Genomic DNA, 21214 nt, shown 5'->3' with positions numbered 1-21214 from the left:
ATTAAATGGCAGTAAATCTTGTGTTAGCTGATGTTTTCTTTGACAGATGGGTAATGTAATGGAGTCTCTGTAATAAATTTATTGATGACATCAAGGTGCAAAAAGCTGCCAGAATAGTGGAAGACAGAAGTAGAATTGCTGGCAGATTAGGGGAAACCTCTAAAAGAATAGTTGTAACTTTAAAGTGACATGAGGGAACTATTTATTTATTTATTTATTTTGGAATAAGCATCGTAGCATCATCACACACTCAGGATTGGAAATAAATGTCTAGGTAAATCTGTAGTGAAGAATCAGGGAGAAACTGCAATCTGAGCAGAAAATCTTATAGGGAAGGAGGCATACGTACTGCTTATTATGGACAGATCACAGTTTGTAAGATGAGCATGATCATTAATACTCATACAGCCTTTCCTGGGTTCTGCTTCCCAGGAAAGATGGGGACTACTCAGGAACAGTCCAGACCAAGTTTCATCTCTCTTATTCCTCTTCTGAATTGTAAATATAAGATAACTCCAGAACATTTCCTTTATATGTCCTACATATGTATCAAATTGTTTCTCTGTGAACTCTGCAAACAAATACTGCAAAGAACATTAATATGGTGCAGCCTAGATGGAGTGGTATCTGACTCTGAATGTAGACAAAAAATACACAAATGAAAAAAGTAGGATGAATATAGAAGCTTACTTCCTCATAGCACTGTGCTCAAAATAGTGCTTTCTGTCTTTTTTTCTAGTTGTCTTGTTTCACTTACTTAGAAATGTAGGAAGCCTAAATTCATTTCACCAATTCTTACTGCTAGCAGTTGAAGGCCTTTTTCACAGGTGTCTTCTGCATTTCTGTACTAGTTAGACAACTTTTTGTGGATGCTTGTTCAAGGTGGTGATTCAGAATGCCTTTGAGAACATGACTTTGCTTGTGGTGTTGTTTGAATGATGTTTGATATCACAGGATTTCTCTTGCTGCTGATGTTGGCTCATATCTGGTTTTCTTTTTGACTTTCACAGGTCCTTGAGAATTAAGCATTTCTGGCTATTGCCCTGGAATTTGAGATGTTATGGGAGAGTCACTGTTCCCAGATCACCACCAGTTTATCTTTCTACTCACGTTTATGTTGAGTGTTTATGTGCCTGTCTTTTGTATACTTCACAGATGTGCCTTGTTGCAAACAGTTCAGTAGATACAGATCAGTCTTTTGTCTGACTCAATATGCTGTTTTAATGCTTTTAAGGTAAAGATGTTTTTTAGTGGTGAAATTGGGACCATCTATCATCCTTTCCTGACCTGACTACACAACTGATGACTGCCTGCTTCTCTTGATCCTGTACAGGGAAGGACATAGATAACCCATCTGAACTGTGCTTATTACTGAACATTTTGAGTTATTTTTTTTCTGAGCAGTAACTTGGGTGGTGTTTTTTTTTTTGTTTGTGATCTCCCTGAATTCTAGATTGAGCTCTGCTATATCTCGGTGGAACCTTAAAGTTTTATGGTTGGACTAGATGATCTTGTAGATCCTTTCCAGCCTTGTGTTCCTATGATTCCATGAGAGGTGTTCTTTGGTGAAACTGTTGATCATCGTTTAAGTGTGTATTGTATCCTGCTCAAGAAGCAGCTTTCATATAATGACACCTTGTATAGCAAATGTTTTTAAAACAGTATCCTCTATTTTGCAGGGTTTGTTTCTTTCAGGATAACAGGGCCCTCCTATATTTGCAGGGGTTAGGGATTTTTGCTCTTTACAAGAGCTGCAAAGTGTTTACTAAGAATGTGGCTTCCAGTTTAGGCAGGGATACAGTAAAAAGAACCTTGCAACTGAATTTAAGATCCTCCATGGAGAAAAAAAACGTCTGGAAGCAGCTTAGTTCTTTGCATTGAACTGTTCAAGTTGAACTTCCAAGTTTCTAATCAAATTCTGAAACCAGATGGAGGGAAAATGTGAGGAGTAATACAAAAAGTATGTTGCAGAGAAGATCAAATGGAAGAAAGAAGATGAAAATATTCTCAACTGACTGCAGAGTTCCTTCACAAACAGCTTTATAGGAGCATAACCCTGTTCACAGTGCACCTTTATTTCGTCTGGAGGTGTACACATGAAACAAAATAGCTTTGTGCAGTTGGAGGGAATGCATTGCAATGTTGCTCATGTCAGCATTGAACAGCTCTTTTTTTTTTTTTTTTGTGTGTGTGTTACTGATTTAGATACAGTTAACTAACAGGCTTTCTGTGATCTCTGAAGGCTTTGTTTACGGTATCCAGCTGAGAAAAACAAGAATCGAAAGCAAGTGTCTCCTCTGCTGGTAATTTTTTTTTTTTAATTTCTTTTACTTTGAAGCAGTAGAATGACTTCTGTGCTCTTGTATGGAAGAGCAAGAGTTAGGAGATCCAACAGTTCAAGAAAGAGAAGGAAAAAAAAATGAAATCACTCAAACGAACAAGATGTGTCCTTATTCAGAGAACAGGAATACCATTCTTTCCTTCTTTGGGGAATACATGAGCAGAAAAATGAACTGAGAGACAATAACATGAGTGTCGTCAAAGTATTCCAAAAAATAGCAGAGACTTGTGCAGATGCCAAGTCTAACTTTGGCTGATTCTCTTTTAGGAATTTTGTAGAGCAATTTTCTGAATTCTATTAATACAACATGCAAATATACTTCAGACACTCTGGGTCTGCGCTGTGGAAGTAAAGTGTTTCTTGGTGATTTTCAGAGGCCAAGAACATGTATGTTTTTTGAAACACAAACTTTAATCATATATGTGAATTGAAGATGGTTAAATGTTACAGCACAGGGAAAGAATCACACAGAATCACAGAATGTTAGGGATTGGAAGGGACTTTGAAAGATCATCTAGTCCAATCCCCAAAGGGGATTGTGAAAGGGGTTGTGAAAGGGGAGTGAAAAGAATATATCGCATAAGTAGAACCAAATGTCAGACTTACGAATAATAAAATGATGAATATTGGTACTTTTTTGGACTACATGCCACAGTCGTGGACAGTAGCAAGTACCTTTGCTGCCTCTATATCCAGGATTCAGAGTTTTATATAAGCTAGTGTTCTGCCACTATTTGTATCATAACAGCATGCACCATGGTTTGTGCTGCCAGCAATGTGAATGCTGGCATTCACCATTTAAAATAGCAAAAGGTTGCCCCATCAAACACTATCATTTGTTGATAACATATTATACGTTATCATTCTTAACATACCAACTGATATGGTTTAAGGTGGTTAACAGCATATGTATCAAAGATATGGCAGGATGTAAGACCTGTGATACATGCTAATTATGATATATGACATATATGATAATGGATGATTGTAATGATACATGCCATGACAGGAAACATCATGAGAGGTGATATGTCCGTGTCTTGTGGTTGATTACTTTCTGCAGCATTTTACTTCCTGTTGCGGTAGGTGTGTGTTATGGAAGTGAATGTACATTGCTGTGTTCTTCTTTGTAATCCCTAATGACCTCTTTCCAGTGTTGAGGTGAATTTGTCTTCCCAAACATGAATTTGGGAATATATTCTCAAGCCTCAGTTCAGTTATGAAAACATGGTATTTTTGGTCATGTAATGAATAATATTGTATTCTAATTGCTTTCACTCTAAGCCTGTTCCAGAAGACAAAGATTTGTCTGAATATCTTTGATCTGTGAGTTCCAGAGGCTAATCAAATCTGTTATTGTGGGATTATGCCCATAACTTAATAAATGATAAATTGCAGTTGACTCTTGGTGACCTCAAAGCTGTCTTGATTAGGATAATTTAATATTTCAGTTGTTGGTTAGAATCTTGTTTCCTGCTGTATTCTTTGTTATTCTTCGTTTTTCATAGATTCTGAGATTTGATGGTAATTTTTTCTGCCTTCCTTCCCCCCCCCCCCCCCCCTTCTGTAAAAGCATAAGAATTAGTTCTGTATTGAGTGGCAAAATACATGCTGTTGATTAGGTTCTTCAGATCTCATAGATCTGAGACCCATAGGTGTTTTACTATGTTCTTTTGTTTGGGGCTTAAATTGTATCCAGAGCTTTACCAGCTATTAAACAAGAATGTACACTAGCTTTTTTCCTTCTGTAAGTATCCAGTTTTGGCCAGAGTTGGAAACGGGACTAGTGAATCCTTTGTTCTGAGTACAACAATGTTGTTCTTTTTAATGGTCTAAACATTCTAGTAATAAACCCAAAACTTCAGTTGCATTGGCACTACGGGCAGCATGGAAGTTTCACAGAGGATTCTTCTTTCAGTTAAATCAGAGTTATATTTCTATTTTCTTTCTGCTATTGATATTATTTAACTTCAAGCAATTGCATTTTTCTCAGGAAAAGATATTGTATTTGAGTCCATCAAATGCGAAGAGGTGGTGCATTTGCATCTCATGGTGCCCAGTTTATATAAAATGAGGTCCTCAGTTGTGCTGGAATATGTTTGAGTGGATGAATAAAATCACCTCTTGGTATTATCATGAGTAGATGTTTGTTTTCAAGGGTGTAATGAAAAAAAATCTTTTACAGTGGTGAGTATATTAAAAATGTACGTTTCTCTGAAAAAGGAGAAAAAAATATTTAATGCTCTGGAAGTTGATTTATATTCATGATCCTTTCCTCCAATGTAGAATAAGTGAGATGTATAAGTGGAGCTAACTGCCTGAGTAAATTCTTTTAAGTAGCCATTGAGCTTTTACAGTTTTTACATGTTACTTATCTAGGGGTATAAAAATAGCCCATAGGGATATTGCCAAGTCATACTAACCAGCCTCAAGACCTCTGTGTAAGAATCCTCTCACGTTCACTTGTTCTCTTTGACAGTGAGAATATCGTTGGCTACACAGAGACATTCTCTGTGTGGTCAGAGCTGGCATGGTATGCTGAGGGCATTTTTTCTCCTCCAGTATAGCTCATTTTAGAGCTGGCAGTTTGGATAGTGTGGTCCAATACAAGATGCTGAAATGTTTATTTGATTCCTTGTTCATTCTCTTCTCCTGAAAGAGCATAACTCCCTCTCTTAAATTTATGCAAAAGGAAGAGGCTAAACAGAGGCTTGGATACTTTAATAGTAATGCCAAAATCCTTTTTAGGGTCTAAAAGGTGAAGAAATTGTTTTTGACAAGCATAACAAGGTTTTTGGTTTTGCTGCTATTGGCTCAAATGTCCTCTATTTTTTGTCTTGGTTTTCTTTTAATTCCTTCTCCCACTGCCATAAAATCAACCATGGATCTTTAAGTTCAGCACCTCTTTCTAGGGCTGGGTTGTGCACAAAGGCACCATCATCATCAGCTTCCTAGTTTTTGAGAAAAGTGGTCTCAGCTGTATACTGTTACTACTTCAAAGTACACCTCAGATAAAGTCTAAGCCATTGTTTGTAACATAAGTTAACATGATTTATCATGGAGAAACACCATGCCATTCTGCTTATTCCATCACACTGAGAAAATAAATATGAGACATTTCAGTTTGACCTCTGATTTAGAAATAAAGTGAATTTAAACACTGAGAATAAACATAAAATGAAGGACATGCATTTTGAGAACTAATAACTCATTCCTACATACTCTGGCTTTTTATCTTTCACCGTTGAATAAATTCTGGCTTATGAAGAACATTTTGTTCATTCATGGCAAAAGTAGGAATGAAAGTAATTAGCACTGCATCTAACAGTAATTTAACAATAATACTGGATTAGTTTATAACAATAATACTGAATTAGCATTACCTGTGGTCAGTGGCAGATAAGGAGGTTTTTCCAGATCATTTCATATTGCAGTTTCTCACATTTTATAGTTTCTAAAGGGCTTTTGGTAACATTCCAATAAACAGGGTATGAGGAAAAGCTCAATAATGGTGTCTTCTGAGGCAGAAAGGATATTCGTAAACATACTATCACAAGGGGACTGTAAGAATGTATTTTTAATGAACTTCTAACCATGTGTGTGTCACGCTTTCAGACATAAATAATTATTTCTGTGTTATGTGAATGTGTGCATATAGCAACTCTGCTATTCAGAGCAATTTGGAACAGGAAGACCGAAAACTGATAAACTCAGGTGAAGGGGCTACAACACCTATGGTAGGTACACCAAGATACAACACTATGCAACTGGCAAAGTAGTCTTTGGGCAAATTGAAGGCAAAGGCAAAAATGCCTTTGAGTGTAGAAATGTTTTGAGGGAGAAATGTTATACAGGTATGTTCACTTAAGTGGCATCTATGCAAATAGAATGATTCCAAACCACTCTAACCCAATAAGAAAGGGAAAACCAAAAGGGGGAAGGAAAAAACCCCACTGTTTGGAAGTGTTGTTCTAGACTAGTTGGTGAGAAGAAATGCAGCAGGCTAGGTTTAAGTACTGGAAATAAGGAAGGCAAAGTCTATAAGGAGCTGAATTGTAGCTAAGGAAGTTGTGTTTCTGCATTTGCTGTCTCATTGGTTCTTGTTGGCAGACATACTTCAGTAAAAGCATTGTACCATTTTGTTTTCTGTCTGTTCACAGTGGAACAACTTGTGGCCTAAGCTGGGTATCAGAGCTAAGTCTTTCTGATGTACCTGAGAAGACACCAAAGGAGCCATTAGTACCACTACAGAATTTTAAGTTGGGATGGACATAAATTCTCTCCCCCCCCAGCCTATATGCTGTGTGATTCCTGAGAGTGCAAAAAAGGGATGTAGCTGTACATTAGCTGTTCCAGCATAACTCTGCAGTGAACAGAAAGCAAATCTCAATCTGGAAGTAAAATGTGAGCACAGATGGAAATGTTTGTGGATATGAAAGTATTTAGGTGGCAGAATGGGTATGCCTGGCATTCAAATCAATTCACTCACTGAGTTCTATTTTACCTAGTAATAGTGGCCCTGTACTCTTGGTACTTCCTTGTGGTGGTCTTGACCACAACAGCCTGTCTCTTCATCTTTTTATCTTCACTGTGGAAGCCATTGTATATTGGCCAACAGTCACTTCCCTCAGCCTGCTGGTGATGCTCTGGCTAGTGCAGCACAGTAGAGATGCTTCCAATCTCATGCTGTATTTTCTCTTTCTGACTTCCAGTCCCTACATGCTTATGTCTCCTGTTTGAGCACTGAATGAGGAGTACAATCTTTTTAGCTAAATATTTCCTAAGGGCTCTTGAAAGTCAAAATCTAAGGGGTCAGGAGGAAAAATGTTTCGAGGAGCAGGTTAAGTGATAGCTTCCTCGTCTAGTGTCCACATGTACCTCCTTTTTCTTTGTTTTCTGTTTCAGGACTGTCATGATATTTGGGTTAAACAGAGCTGAACCAAATGGCTGGTGTTAGAGATCGTGATCATGACTGCATGTTTGCATGATGCTCAGTTCTTCTTGCTGAAGTCCTTTTGGAGTGTTACTTCCAGTGAATAGGCCATTCACTCTGCAAAATGCAGTCATAGCATGATGTATTTTTTTTAATGTCTTCTTGTAAACTTTCTGTTACAGGCATACCACAGGCACACCCTTCAGGAGTGTTGGTTAGTGCAGTACTTTGTCTAAACATTTTCCCACTGGATCCAATCCAGTCTGGGATTGCAACTGTCGTGAGAAGGCAACAAATCATTCTGAGAAGTATCTAAATTTGCACCCATTGGTCAGAGCAATGTTTATGAACAGCCAGAGCCACATGACAGAGGAGAGGGTACTCTTGAACCCTGCTAGTAATATGGACTAAAAAAGTACCAGAGCTCCCATTTTTTTTGTATGAGTAAACCACAGAACTACATTTTTCTTGTTTGAACAACCCCTGGTAGAATGTCATGGGAAAAAACGCCAGGAAAGCAACAGGAGTCAGCCCAGAAACATTTTTGATGCTCATAATTACTTTATTTCTTATAACAAACAACAACACAAACAAATCAACAAACAGCCTTTTCAGAAATGTGCATATTCTTTGAAAGAGTATTTCAGGGCATTACAGTGATTGAGACATAGTACCTATGTGAAAAATGCAGGTAGGAAACTGTAAAGAGTAAAATAAATGCCACGTGTATACAATATTTTTTTGCTCATTTTCAGTTCTATCTCAAAAAAAAACAAAAAAAAACACCTCGCAACATAAATCATTGTTTACTTTTTATGTAGTCACCTTTGTATCTTATTCCTACAAGATACTTGAAAAGGATCGGTCTTGCAAAGAGTTGTATTTAGCATTTTTTTCTCTCAAACAACCAGAGAAAATGAACAAGGAGGTCTCCTATCTCCTTGGGCTGCTTTGAACACTCTAGAGTGTTGCTTCTGTCCTCCATTTCTAGGTTGATTATAATTTAATGTTGTTGGTGACGCTATCTTCTGATTTCAGAAAGATGTCTCTTAATTGGATGGAAAGTTGTGCATTTGTCAGTAGCTGTGAGCTTATACAGCAGTCTGCTACTGCTGGAATGGCTGGCCTTAATTTTCATAGTGCCATTCTCCTTATGCTGACTCTGGAAGTTGTAATCAGAATAACTGATCCAACTTACAACATAGCAGAAAGCCTTTAAGATTTTTCAGAACTTTCTCCACACAGTTTTCCCTCCTGTGCAGGAAACAAAGAGGAAGCATGAAGACTTCAGCAGAAGGGTGCCAAGTTTACTTGCAAGTAAATGAAACTTTTTTTCCTTCATGTGTCAGCAATTAGTCATACTTACCTGGCAAGTAAGAAGGTGATATTATCTGTTATAGATGGCTTTCCTGCATCAGCTGGTAGCTAGCAGTCTTGTGGCAAAATCTTGCTGCTTGTTTTCTGTTTTCTTGAATAGCTTTTACAGTTCAGTGATACATTAGTGTGTAGTAATTTGAGTACTGCTGTTGGCAAATAGCAAGAGATGCACATTAGATAACTGTTGAAAATGGTGTTAGTGTGCAACTGTTCTGAGTGTAGCTTATCTATTAACTTGCTTCAGACATCTGAAAAATGGTTTGTTTCAGGGTAACAATAGCCCTTGCAAAATTTTCTGTGTTTTGCTTCGTTAATCTGCTATGGGAGCACACTTTGAAAGAGAACTTGTCTTTCTAGGTTGAGAGAACTGGATTTCCATCATTAGTCAGTAAACGGTCCTAGTTTAGAAGAGCATTTTCCTATTAGATACTGCCTTTCATCACCAAAATTTATAAAATTATTAATCTCCTCTTTGCTCTTTTTTTTTTTTTTTTTTTTTCTTTTATAAGCTTAGGAACTAGTGGAGGACAACAGACTTCTGACACATTTTTCACATTCTTGTCACCATCAATTCTTCATCTTACCTAATTACTTACAGCTGTTCTGGTTCAGAATGTTTTTTAACCTAAGCCTCTAGTTTTACTGTTTCAAGTTTGTTAATTATATTTATGGCTAACATTTCTTATAATCAGTGTCAGTTAACAAAAAAGCTATTGATAAATTCCTATAAATTTTTTCTGGTCAGTTTTTGATTGCCTTAATAGGAAGTTGTTTTTCACAACTTCCTGAAAAGTATTGCTAACTTGGTGTGGGAAAATTGAATAACAACTTGGATCTTACAGTTCTAGGTTTGGCATAGTGAACATTGTCTAGTGACTTGAACACACTTTTTCATTGTTTACCTATTCAACTGATCATTCCTACCCCCTCCCCCCCAACCGCCCCCTTAGAGTTTAGTGCAGTCTATTCTCCTTTAAAATACCATCCCATAGAGTCTAAAGACTCACAGTGTGCATGTTTTCAGAAGCTTGAGTTCCAGTCTGCGTGAAGAACCTATAACTAAAGCAGTCATACATGGATGATGCACTGACATGAACGCTTTCTCCCACCTCATTTTTTCCTGTGCATCATAGACTCATTTAGGTTGGAAAAGACACCTAAGATCATCTAGTCCAACTTTTAATCTAGCACTGCCAAGTCCACCGTTAAACCATGTCACTAAGCTCTACATCTACATGTTTTTTGAATACCTCCAGGGATGGTGACTCAACCACTTCCCTGGGCAGCCTGTTCCAGTGCTTCACAACCCTTTCAGTGAAGAAATCTTTCCTAATATCCAATCTAAACCTCCCCTGGCACAACTTGAGGCCATTTCCTCTTGACCTATCATTGTTGCTTGGGAGAAGAGACCAATCCCCACCTTGCTATAGGCTCCTTTAAGTTAATTGTAGAGTGTGTTAAGGTCTCTCCTGAGCCTCCTTTTCTCCAGGGTAAACAACCACAGCTCCCACAGCTGTTCTTCATAAGGCTTGTTCTCTAGACCTTTACTAGCTTTGTTGCCCTCCTTTGGACATGCTCCTGCACCTCGATGTCCCTCTTCTAGTGATGGGTGCCAAACTGAGCACTGTTTGTGAGGTGCAGCATCACCAGAGCTAAGTACAGGGGGATGATCACTTCTCTAGTCCTGCTGGCCACACTATTTCTGATACAAGGCAGGATGTTGCTGGCCTTCTTGTGAATCACCACTAGGTGAGTGACAAGTTTGAAAAAGAAATATGGTGGATTTTGTGCTCTAATTCTGGCAGGCAGTATTTTATTTAAAAGTAATTCTTTAAAAGAAAAAGCTATATGCATTTTTAGCAGTAATCCATTTAACTGTTTTAGGTGTGGACATTTTTGAGGGGATTTTTTCTTCTTTTGGTGTAAAGCAAGAGATTTCTTTTCTAGAACAGTTCAGTACAAACACAGCAAAAGAACCTCCTGCCCCATCCTGGTGACTTTAATTGTATTCAGAATGTAGCGTCCCCATCACTTGAACAACAGGTAGCAAAATGATGGCTTTCCTGATCAAAGGTTGTAGTGGTTTTACCCAGCCGGGCAGCTGAGCTCCACCACAACTGCTTTCTCACTCCCCCTCCTAAAAGGGAAAGGGGGAGAAAATACAATGAAAATGATGCAAGGGTTGAAATAAGGACAGGGAGATCACTCAATAGTTATCATCGGCAAAACAGACTCAGCATAGGTAGATTAATATAATTTATTACCTATTGCTAACAAGCTAGAGCAGTGAGAAACTAAAAACAAACTAAAGGCACCTTCCCCTCATCTGCCCTCTTCTACATCCTCCCCCTGAGCAGCACAGGGGAATGGAGGCTGTGGTCAGTCCCTAATGCTGTGTTTCTGCTGCTCCTTCATGGTCACTCTCTGCCACTGCTTCAGTGTGGGGTCCCTCCCATGGGATGCCGTCCTTCCCGAACTGATCCTGCATGGGCTTCCCACAGTCAGCAGCTCTTCAAGAACTGCTCCACTATGGGTCTGTACCATGTGGAGGCTCTCCATGGGCTGCAGCCTCCTTCAGGCCAGATCTGCCTGCTCCAATGTAGGCTCCTCCACAGGCTGTGGCGTGGAGATCTGCTCCGCTGTGTTACCCCATGGGCTGCAGGGGGACAGCCTGCTTCACCATGGTCCAGGAAAACTTCTGCTCTGGCACCTGGAGCCCCTCCTAACTGACCTTGGTGTCTGCAGGGCTGTTTCTCACTCCTTGTTCTCCCAGATGTTGTGGTGCGCCAGGCTTTTTCCCTCCTTAAATCTGCTCTCACAGAGGTGCAAACAAAATCGCTTATTGGCTCAGCTCTGGCCAGCAGCAGGTCCCTTTTGGAGCCAGCTGAAACTGGCCCTTATCTAACATGGGGCAGCTTGTGGATTCTTTTCACAGTGGCCACTCTTGCAGCCCTCCACTACCAAAACATTGCCATGTAAACCTAACACAAAGGTGCACAGTAAAACTTGGTAGCTTCTTCATTCCTCTTAATTTCTTAGGGAGTTCTTGTCTTCTATTGTCATACTTGGGATGTTGTCTTCTGTTTTGTGCTGCATGTGAACCTTACCTTTGTCTGAGTCAAGGAAATACCAGAAACTATCAACTGGTTGGGCTGAGGAAGGCAGATCTCTGAACATTAGCATTAAGGATGTGCAGCCAAGGTCACCACTGTTTTAAACCATTATGAAGTTGTTTTGCTCTTTAACACCAACCTAAGCAGAGGAGCATCCATTTTTCCAGTGAGATGTTGGTCCTGTTATAATTCTCATATGCTTTTTAAAACCACTGAGTACTGCCTTCTGGCCAGATTGGAAGTTGGATAGTTCTGTCTTGTATTTTCTTAATTTCACGTCCCTCTACTGACTGCTGCTTCCAGGTGTTCTGCTGGATAGCTTTCTTTAAACTGCTTTATAATAGTTCTTCTATATTTTCTTCCACTGTGGGCAGTGACATTCAATCTTCCTTAGTTCTTGCTAGTTTCATTTTATATAGCAACTTGGATGAAGGATCCTACTGAAATGTTAATGTGCAATCTTCAGTGGTTGTACAGATTGAGTGCTGGAATTCAAGATTGTGTCAGGACCAATGATTGTTACAATGCTGGAGATACCTTGCCAGAATAGCCTATTTGTAGGAATATAGAAACTGATTTTTCTAGAGCTAAGAATACATAGTAATTTCATCATAGAATCATCATAGAATGGCTTGGGTTGGAAGCGACCTTAAAGATCATCTCATTTCAACCCTCCTGCTATGGGCAGGGATGCCACCCCTTAGATCAGGTTGCCCAGGGTTTCAACACCTTCAGGGATGGGGCATCCACAGCTTGTCTGGTCAACCTGCTCCAGTGCCTCACCACCCTCTGAGTGAAGAATTTCCTCCTAACCTCTAATCTAAGTCTCCCCTCTTTTAGTTTAAAGCCACTCCCCCGATTTCAAGCCCTACAAGCAAGCTCCCTGACAGTGCTTTTAGTTGCTCTAATGAAAGATGTTGCTTATTAAAGAAAGGCTTGTAAGGGTGCAGCATCTACGGTGCTTCCCTTTAATCACATTTGAACACTTGATTAGATAATCAAGAAGCATTGTTATGTAAGGGATGAAAGGAACCATTTAGAGAAAGCGTGACTATTTTGTAACTAGGCTCTTCCTCTGTCAATGTCAAAACTTCCTATCTGTATTGCAATTGAAATGAAAGCAATCAGGGCAAGGCCCAACAACGTATAACTTGCTTGCAGGACTGAGCATTACAATGGGCTTTTGGCATTCCAGGTTTTTGGCATCAGCTCAGCAGTGGGAATGATTACGTACCCAGTAAGATTTCAGACACATCAAAACAAAACCTGAAAATCACCACCAAAACAAAACTGGAATAACAGTGGTGACGAGAGGATGAGTTCCATGTTAGGGGATGGAAACTGATTATGGTTTTTGTGGCTCTAAGTCTGGAATACCAGATTCTGAAATTAATGCTGGGATCAAGATCCAAGTGTGAATGCACCAAACTGTCCTTTTCACGCTTCTTCCATCCTCCCTTTTGGGACCTTTTTAATTATTAGGCAAGAAACGTTAGTAATAACATATTTCACTGTCATGTATTATTAACCAATAGTCTAGTTTCAGTCTTGGAAGAACAAAATTAAAATCAGCTGAAGTGGTAAATGTGGAATAAATCACATTGATATCTGTCGGACTATAAAACTCCCTCCCCCTCAATGAACAGAATCAAAGTCCAGATTTATAATAGTAATTAATAGGTCTTGCAATAGCAACTCTTTGTCTGTCTCAGATTGGGTGTTATAGGCAAGAATGTACTTCAAGGTGTAGCAGAGGAACTCTAAGTGGTCTGGCTTATGGAAGGTATGCCAGCACCCAAGATTGCTTTAAGAAGAAAGCTAGTTTCAGGGCTCTGTGAAGAAATGCCAAGTTTTGCACATTTGGAATTATCAAATGCAATCTTGAGACACTGCTTCAGTTGCAGTTCTGTTATGTCAATGGTAAAATAATGGCATTCACCAGAAACCTAGAAATCCATGATAACTAATTGGCTTCCTTTTTTCCCTAGTCATACTGTGTCATGTATGGTAAAGAACAGATTTGTTACCTTTGTACACTGCTTTCAGGCCCCCAAAGAACACAGGCATGACTCTGCTCTGATTCTAAATTCTTCTCTGCTTCACGGTACTGTGCTTTTCACACACTGAGCTTTCCCTCCATCTCTCCTGTGTTGAGTGGCAGGTGGTTGCCACTTTTACTGTGTTCTGCTGTTGTGTTAGAGCATCTGATACCTGTGTGGCCACAGGACAATCAAGATCCTGTCCTCTCCTAGACCTTTCAGATAACTGTCTATTCATGCATATATAGCAAAAAATACTGTTGTGAAGGGGGCAAAACATTCTTATGGGAATATTGATGTCCCACGCCATAACCATCTACTAGAGGGGGCTGAAAAGTGACGTATGAGTGATTATCAGAAATGGTCTTTGCACTATTGCCTTCTATGTCACAGACCGGCAATGTCCTACTAGAAAGCATATTTTACCTAGATTTTGTTATTTTCCACTGGCAGTATTTTATGACAATACATTTTCTCTAGAGATTTACTCTCCTTTGCTGTTTAGGCTGGGGAAGCAAATGTCAGGTCTGTCTTTTTCATTAAAGAAGTACGTGTGTGAGTAAAGGCAGGGGCAAAAGTGTACCTTCTAGGATTTGGAAGAAACCAAGCTAAAAATCCTTAATGGTGTTTGTTTTGAAACAGTTTCTGCAATGGATAGCAGCTGTTCTTCCAAAGGAAACAGTGAGAGAAACTATAGTTTTATCCAGTGTGCAGTGACTTAAACACCCAGCATGAGTCTCAGTCTCCACTATGTACTTCTAGAAATCGGTGTTCTCCAAAGCACAGAAATTATGAGCCCATCGTTATTTTGGGGCTTCTTGCTAAGATACAGGCTTAGTGTTTTTTTCTATCATGCATGAGAAGATTTGCCCCTATGTCAATGCCTCATTGTCAAAATACCACCTTGAGAGAATTTTTACTTCTTAATTACAAGTCTGGTGAAGATTTTTTATTTTTATATGTATATTTACATTTACAACCCCATCACTTTAATATAGCTCTTAAGCAATGAGCTGTAAAATACCATTCCAATTCAAAAATACACGCATCTAGACTCTGCTCTTGTGTAGACAAATGTTCAAAAATAATTCAGAATGGATTATTTTTGTAATGAAAATATTTTGGCAATTTTAAATTAGAAATTTATCTAGCAACATGCAGAACTAGTGTTCTCTACCTGGAATTCACTGAGATGATTAATGATAGAAGACTAATAACTTTATGTATACTTAGTAAAACTGGAAGCACGTTTTGAAGGGTCTTTTGGTAATTGTTGGAAATATTTCAATTGAAAATAAACCTACAAGGTTTTCACTGTAAACTGGCAGGTTATATGATGAAAATCGTTTTGTTGTGGAAGAGAGGGTTACATATAAAAACTGCAAAAATGTGGTCTTTATATAGGATAGTGAACAAAGATTGTTCAATGGTCCTGTGAACGTTTCAGAGTTGTAGGGCTGAACTGAGACTAAGGTGGACATCTTCTGAAGGGTTCTGCCGGTAAGTAAATTGCAAACACAAAAGGTTTCCAAGAGAGTTTAATAAATAATGAAGTTCTTTCTGTACTGTATAAACTATAAATACACCATGCAGTCCTTTTATAACTTAAAATAATTTACAAGCTGAGGTAGGGGGGTAGGAGGATGTTGTTGTGGGGTTTAGCTCCATCTTAGGGTCTCCCTGACTTCCTGCTAAGCACACACACGCAGGCTGTGTCAATTCGAATAAACCGCCAGGCTGCTTGCTTGCCCTCCATTGTCAGTGCTTTGACAAAGGTGTGTGTTGTGGTGCAGTAAGAGTTCCAGTGCTTCGCATCAATCCCTCGGCACCCACTGGAGACTGGCTTAGGGTCCCTGCACTTGGTCTCAAAGAAGTACTGTTTAAAAATGTTGTTGTTAATGTTGACCTCTCCCAACACTGTCACCTCTTTGCCTTTGATGTCAGTGGCTGTGGTTTTGTCCCCAACCCACATGCTGACACTGTCACACACTGAGAACTCTCCCCGGTGCAATACAGGATGCGCTGTCCTCTTGGTCCTGGCAGTCCTGTTGAGAGAGACTGCACTGCTGAGCTGTCCCATATTCTGTCCTTGCCCTGACACTGGAGGGGGCCGTGTGCTGAACAGGACCCGAGGAGACCGGAAACGCTTCTTCTTAAATAAATTTGGGTCCATGGTAATATTTATATCTTCTCTTCTACCTGTCGTCCAAGTAGAGTGGCTGTGGGTTGTCTGTGGAGCTGCCTTGGAAATGTGGTGTCCGTTACTCTGGTGGGATTTGGGTAGGGAGTGTTCTGCAGGATACTCCAGTGGAGCATTGTCTTCTGACTTTGGAGCTGCCTGTGTGCCGATGAAAAAAGCTATAATCAGAGTGTAGTACAGCATGGACATTACGCTATGCACCTAGAATGAAAAAAAAATGTAGTATTACTGTAAGCCATGCTGGCAGAAACAGATGCTATTGCTGACAATAAATTTGTAAGATACCCAAGATCATGTAGATTTCATCAGGTATTCATGTGGGTGCCAGATGTTGTTCTTCCGGGATAGCTCATTCAGATGGTATAGAAGTTCTTAATAAAGTGAGAACATTAGAAAATAATAGCTAAATTGTTATTAATTCCTCTGGTATTTGTTATTAAAACACTGTTTATGAAGGACTTGTTTGGTGTTATTAATGTGGAGACCATATGGTGACAGCATGTTCCCAGGAGTAAAATCTCTAGTGATTTTTGGCAATAACCTTGTTGGTCAGGGCTGGTCTCTTGGCTGCATATACCCTCTAGAGTAGTAAGAACAGAAGCAGGACTTTGGCTAAAGTAGCTTGTCCATTTAGTTCATTTGTCTACAGGTGTGTCCTTTGGGCTAGGGTGGGGACCACCACCAAGACGTTATTTGTGTAAGTGGGGGAACCCCAGTGAATCCTGCCATTATCGCACACTCACGGCCACACTTACCTGCCATGTGGACATGCCCCAGCACTCTGGCTGGCTCAGCAGCCTCCAGCAGCCTCCATCTATCCCATCTGCCCTTTCAGGACGCACCACATTGCTGATTTTGGGCAGATAAAGCCCAGGCTCCTTCCCAGAAGAGCTCAGACATCACATGTCACAAGGGCAGATGGGATTTGTCCAAGTTCAGGCTGCCTATTAGGACAAATATGGATATTACATAGGAACACCATGTGATAGGCTGTTTCTGGTTGGTATCTTAGGTACAGCATAGCTAAAACCATTGGGGTCATAGTTCTGGGTATATAGAGAAACACCATCCTTTTTTTCAGAGTGCTGTGAACAAGAAGTTGCACAAATGTCTCTGTATAGTATATCTGAAGCCAGTGCTAGTCTTCCTTTGGGCTGGAGAATATGCACGTCTGTTTGGGTGTGGAAAAATGTAAGACAAATATCTAAAACATCTCGAAGAACAGTATTATGCTGGAAGACCAGTAGCAGTAATACCTTGTTAGGTTAATTACCATGTGCTGGCTAATTCAGCTACGTGCTAGGTAACAAACGGGCGGCAGGCATACTGGGAATAAGAGAGACTCAAAAAGGATCTCAAATTGCAGCTAAAGGCAGACATTGCATTTCCTCTCTGAAGAACTAGTAAGTAGAGACAGTATAAACAGAAAAAAAAAAAACACCCTTCAAGCCAGGCTCCTCCCCTGGCTCGGTGCTTTGTTTTGCCTGACATGTCTCAGCTGGCCCTGAATTACACTGTGTCCAGCCAGCAGGCAGGAAGCTGCACATAAACTGGACAAACAGGGTTTATCAAAAGAGGAATTAAGTTCTGCAATTTCACTGTGATTTCCCAGCATGTTTTAATGTTTTTCCTGGGTGTGGGTCAATGACAGTTGAAGTTCCCCCTTTCTGTTCATCTTTCTTAGACTAGAATTCAAAGCATCACTAAAGCACTCACTAGGGCTTTAGCTTTGCTAGAACACAGTCTTGTAGAAAATGCAGAACCCTTAGATGTCCCATAGGATCTCATGTGGATACTTTTTATCTTGGACAAGAGCTGAAATGAAATAAACAGCTGTGTTTGTGCAGGGCTGGACAAGCATTTAAGAAATCAGCAAGAGATGCCAAACAGAGGTAGTGACTGAACAGGATAAAGATGTTACAGTCCGTCCATCAGGGGGACAAAAGGAGACGAAGTCCAAAAGCCATATTAGCAGATCTCTCTGCAACCATTAGGCTGGAAGACCTGGGAACAATATGATGATAAGGAGAGTCAAATCTCTCCCACAGAGAAAACCTTTACTTATCCAGCTATTTTAATTTACTTAAAACAAGTCTGAGGGTTGCTGCTTACCCACATGCTGCTCATGCTTGAGCAGTCATCATTATCTGTATAAGGAAATAAAGCTGGGTGTAGCTCAATAACTTGGCTATGCACAATTTAAAGTGTAACCCTTTGTTCAACAACCAAATTAAAATCAGATGGTTCATTACATCTCTAAAAAGTTAGCTTTTCCAACAGAAATGTTAATGGAAAAGGTTTGCAGAACAAACTCCAGGCACAATTTAGGCATGCCAATAGCAGCCTCAACCTATTGTGTTTATATATAAAGCCTGTTTTTATTATTTCCTTCTATAGGATAGAGGCATAGCAATGCCAGCAAAAAGCTCATTTCTGGTTTTGTGCCATACCTTTCTTCTCTGAGCTTCTTTTTTAGGTTGCATACGCTAACATTATTGTTTTAAGGCCATTAACACAAAACCAGACAGAGACAGACAAAATGTATTTGGAATACCTGATAGTTTTCCTGAAGATTCAAAATCGAGTCTTTTCATCAATTATTAAATTAGTGGAAAATGAAAACCAAACAGATTTAAAGAGTGGATTAGTCTTGATGACAACACAAGCAAAAAAATAAATAAAATTTAAAGAATATGTGTGTCTTGAGACTGTTGGGATTGTGACTTTTTCTGACATGTACAGCTATTTTAAGGGCTGTTTGGGGGGTTATTTCTAAACTTTGTCATGTGCATAGCTACTGAATCCTTTAATGGTGCTTTCCGAATGTGTTCAGAGCGCATGCCATGTGCAGCCACCTGAGCTTCCAGGAGATGCATAGCTGCCATTTTTAGTGCTGGTTGTACAATATTTGTCACATTGGCCACAAAGGTTACTACAAGCCTTTCAATACCAAAAATGCAAGAACTGTACTAAAACAGAGGGTATTTAGTGAGCGCTGTGCCATCTAAGTGGACGATCTCTCATTACACATAAACATTCCCCAGAAAAGGTGCGTCTGGAAGCAGAATAAGAGAAGAAAGAGTAAATGGAAACTCCCATTTTAGCCAGACAATAGCTAGCTAGCAGATATCAGTGAAGCAACTTGTTTAGTATTTCAAACAACTAAGCATTTCCCAAAATAAGAAAATTTCTAAAAATAATGCAAATTGCTCTCATCTTCACTCTTCAGAAGACAGATCCATATTTTTTTTAAGTTCAGAATGACAATTCTCATCCTCATTTATATGTTAGTTAAGTGTCTTGCTACCTATTTTTATGTGAACACTTCTGGTGTAGGCATTCGGGCTACTGTGTGATACTGGTAATATGTGATTTCAGTCTGCTCTGAGAAAGTGTGTGTGTTGTGCTTACCTCTGAGTATACTGCACAAAACACTGCTCCCCAGAAAGGTCTTTATTTCATCCAGATGCTGAGCTGGGCTTGGCTGCAACATGCCATCGGGCCAGTTTGGCAGCGTAGCTGAGTCTGGGAGTTGCTTACTCTGCGTTCCACTAGAAGTAGAAGTATTTGTTTCAGTAATTAGCCAGCAAATAAGTGTTTTCAGTACCCTTCCCCACTTGATAGCAGGAGTTCAGGGACAAATCCACTCGCTTGGCTTTGTGAACTGTGCTTTTTTCACTTTTATGGTGTAATAATTGTCTAAGTGCAGTTCTTGACTTTCAAAAGCATCATGTTTGTAAGGCAGAGCTACCTTTTTTAGCACCTTCCTCAGGCAGGGCCACCTAAAGCAGGTTGCCCGGACCTTTATAGTACCTGCAGGATGTGAACCTATCTGTGCCCTATCCATTCATGTGCTCTGCACACATCTTAATTATACGGTTTGTGGCCCATGCCTTCTATCCTTATGATGCCCCGAATCCTGCAAGTCCTGAAGGATCACTAAAGGACTTCCAATGCCAATTACTTGCAACTGACTGTTCAGAATGTATAGTAGGTTGCCAATGTACTAAACATTCTGAACAGTCAGTTGCAAGTAATTTCAGTTTATTCTTTAAGTTCTTGTTAACACATAGAGTGAACGTGTGTAATATTTCATACAAAATACTATCTACCAACAGGAGAGTTCCAGCTTCCCCACCCACCCCATCACTGTTTGAGTTGTGTATGAAGAAATGCTGTTGCAAAGTTCACAGGGCTGTTTTGTTATAGCATCGTTTTTAGTGAAAGTGAGTGGAGAAAAGAAGTACGCAGATCAGAGGGATGAAACATCTCACAAGTTATCCAGTGATAGTGACGGGACTCTGCTGATTGTTTGGAATCAGCACTGCTTCAGTGAAGAGATGACGCCTAAAATCTTTCATTCAGACATGGAAAAAATAAATTCTAAGGCTCTTATTCTGCCAGACCAAAAAGACACTCTGTGCTAAGAGCTAGTGAATTGGTCAACCTCAATGCTGGGTGTCTGCAGTTTTAGGAAGACACAGAAAATCAGTGTTCTGCCAAAAATAAAACTTGGAGTCCAGCTTGGGATGGTGTTATAGGGTGGGAAATAAGCATGTCCTTTACCTGATGAAACCTCTTAATCAAGACATTTGGCAAACTAGCAATAGTGAGGTAAAAAGACAGGAACCACGTTTCATTTCTGGCTGCAAGAAAATGAGTTACAGTCTTTCTGTTCTAGGCCGGCTTCCTTTTTTCAAGAGTATTCAAGCAGGAATCAGGTGAGAGGTGGAGACATACCTGAGTCTTTCTGGCTCAGGAGAGAATCTGAAGACCTTTCACAGGACAAATGCCTTAGAATTTATGTTTTTTTGGTATGTGATTCAAAGTGAGACTAAATTAGCTATTTGCCTGGGATACTCTTTTCATTGAGGCAACAGTTCTATTTAATGTTTTCATAACTGATGTAGATGATGGACTTACATGTATACTAAGTAAGTTTGCAGACAAAAGTAGGAGGAGCTGTCAGCTCCCTCAAGGGTAGAGGGGCCTTGCAGAAGATCTTGACGAATTGAAGGGCTATGCAGTCACCAGCTGTATGAAATTTAACAAGAGCAAGTACTGGATTCTGCACCTGGGATGGGGCAACCCTGGCTGTACATACAGACTGGGGGATGAGAGGCTGGAGAGCCCTGTGGAAAGGGATCTGGGGTACTGGTTGACAGAAAGCTGAATCTGAGCCATCAGTGTGCCCTGGCGGCCAACAGGGCC

General features: G+C 39.9%; 2 protein-coding genes across 7 annotated transcripts in view; one reads left to right on the top strand and one right to left on the bottom strand.

Annotated features, from left to right (window-relative positions):
- Positions 1-21214, top strand: part of TSHB (thyroid stimulating hormone subunit beta) — a 151899-nt gene that overhangs the window by 51131 nt on the left and 79554 nt on the right. The window lies entirely within an intron of this gene.
- NGF (nerve growth factor) overlaps positions 2135-21214 on the bottom strand; it is a 49895-nt gene continuing 30815 nt past the window's right edge. For 3 of the 4 annotated variants that reach the window (XM_080569551.1, XM_080569550.1, XM_080569549.1), the window contains 2 exons: positions 19415-19554; positions 2135-16204 (listed from right to left, as the gene is read on the bottom strand). In XM_080569551.1, the coding sequence (XP_080425677.1) occupies positions 15473-16192 (720 nt within the window). In that variant the 5' untranslated portion in view covers positions 16193-16204; positions 19415-19554 and the 3' untranslated portion in view covers positions 2135-15472. The remainder of the gene's footprint in view (positions 16205-19414; positions 19555-21214) is intronic. The other variant, XM_080569552.1, reaches the window with a different exon arrangement.

The sequence above is a fragment of the Anser brachyrhynchus genome (assembly GCF_964034855.1).
Source record: "Anser brachyrhynchus genome assembly, chromosome: 27".
Classification (NCBI taxonomy): domain Eukaryota; kingdom Metazoa; phylum Chordata; class Aves; order Anseriformes; family Anatidae; genus Anser; species Anser brachyrhynchus.
This window is presented reverse-complemented; position numbering and strand designations above follow the sequence as displayed.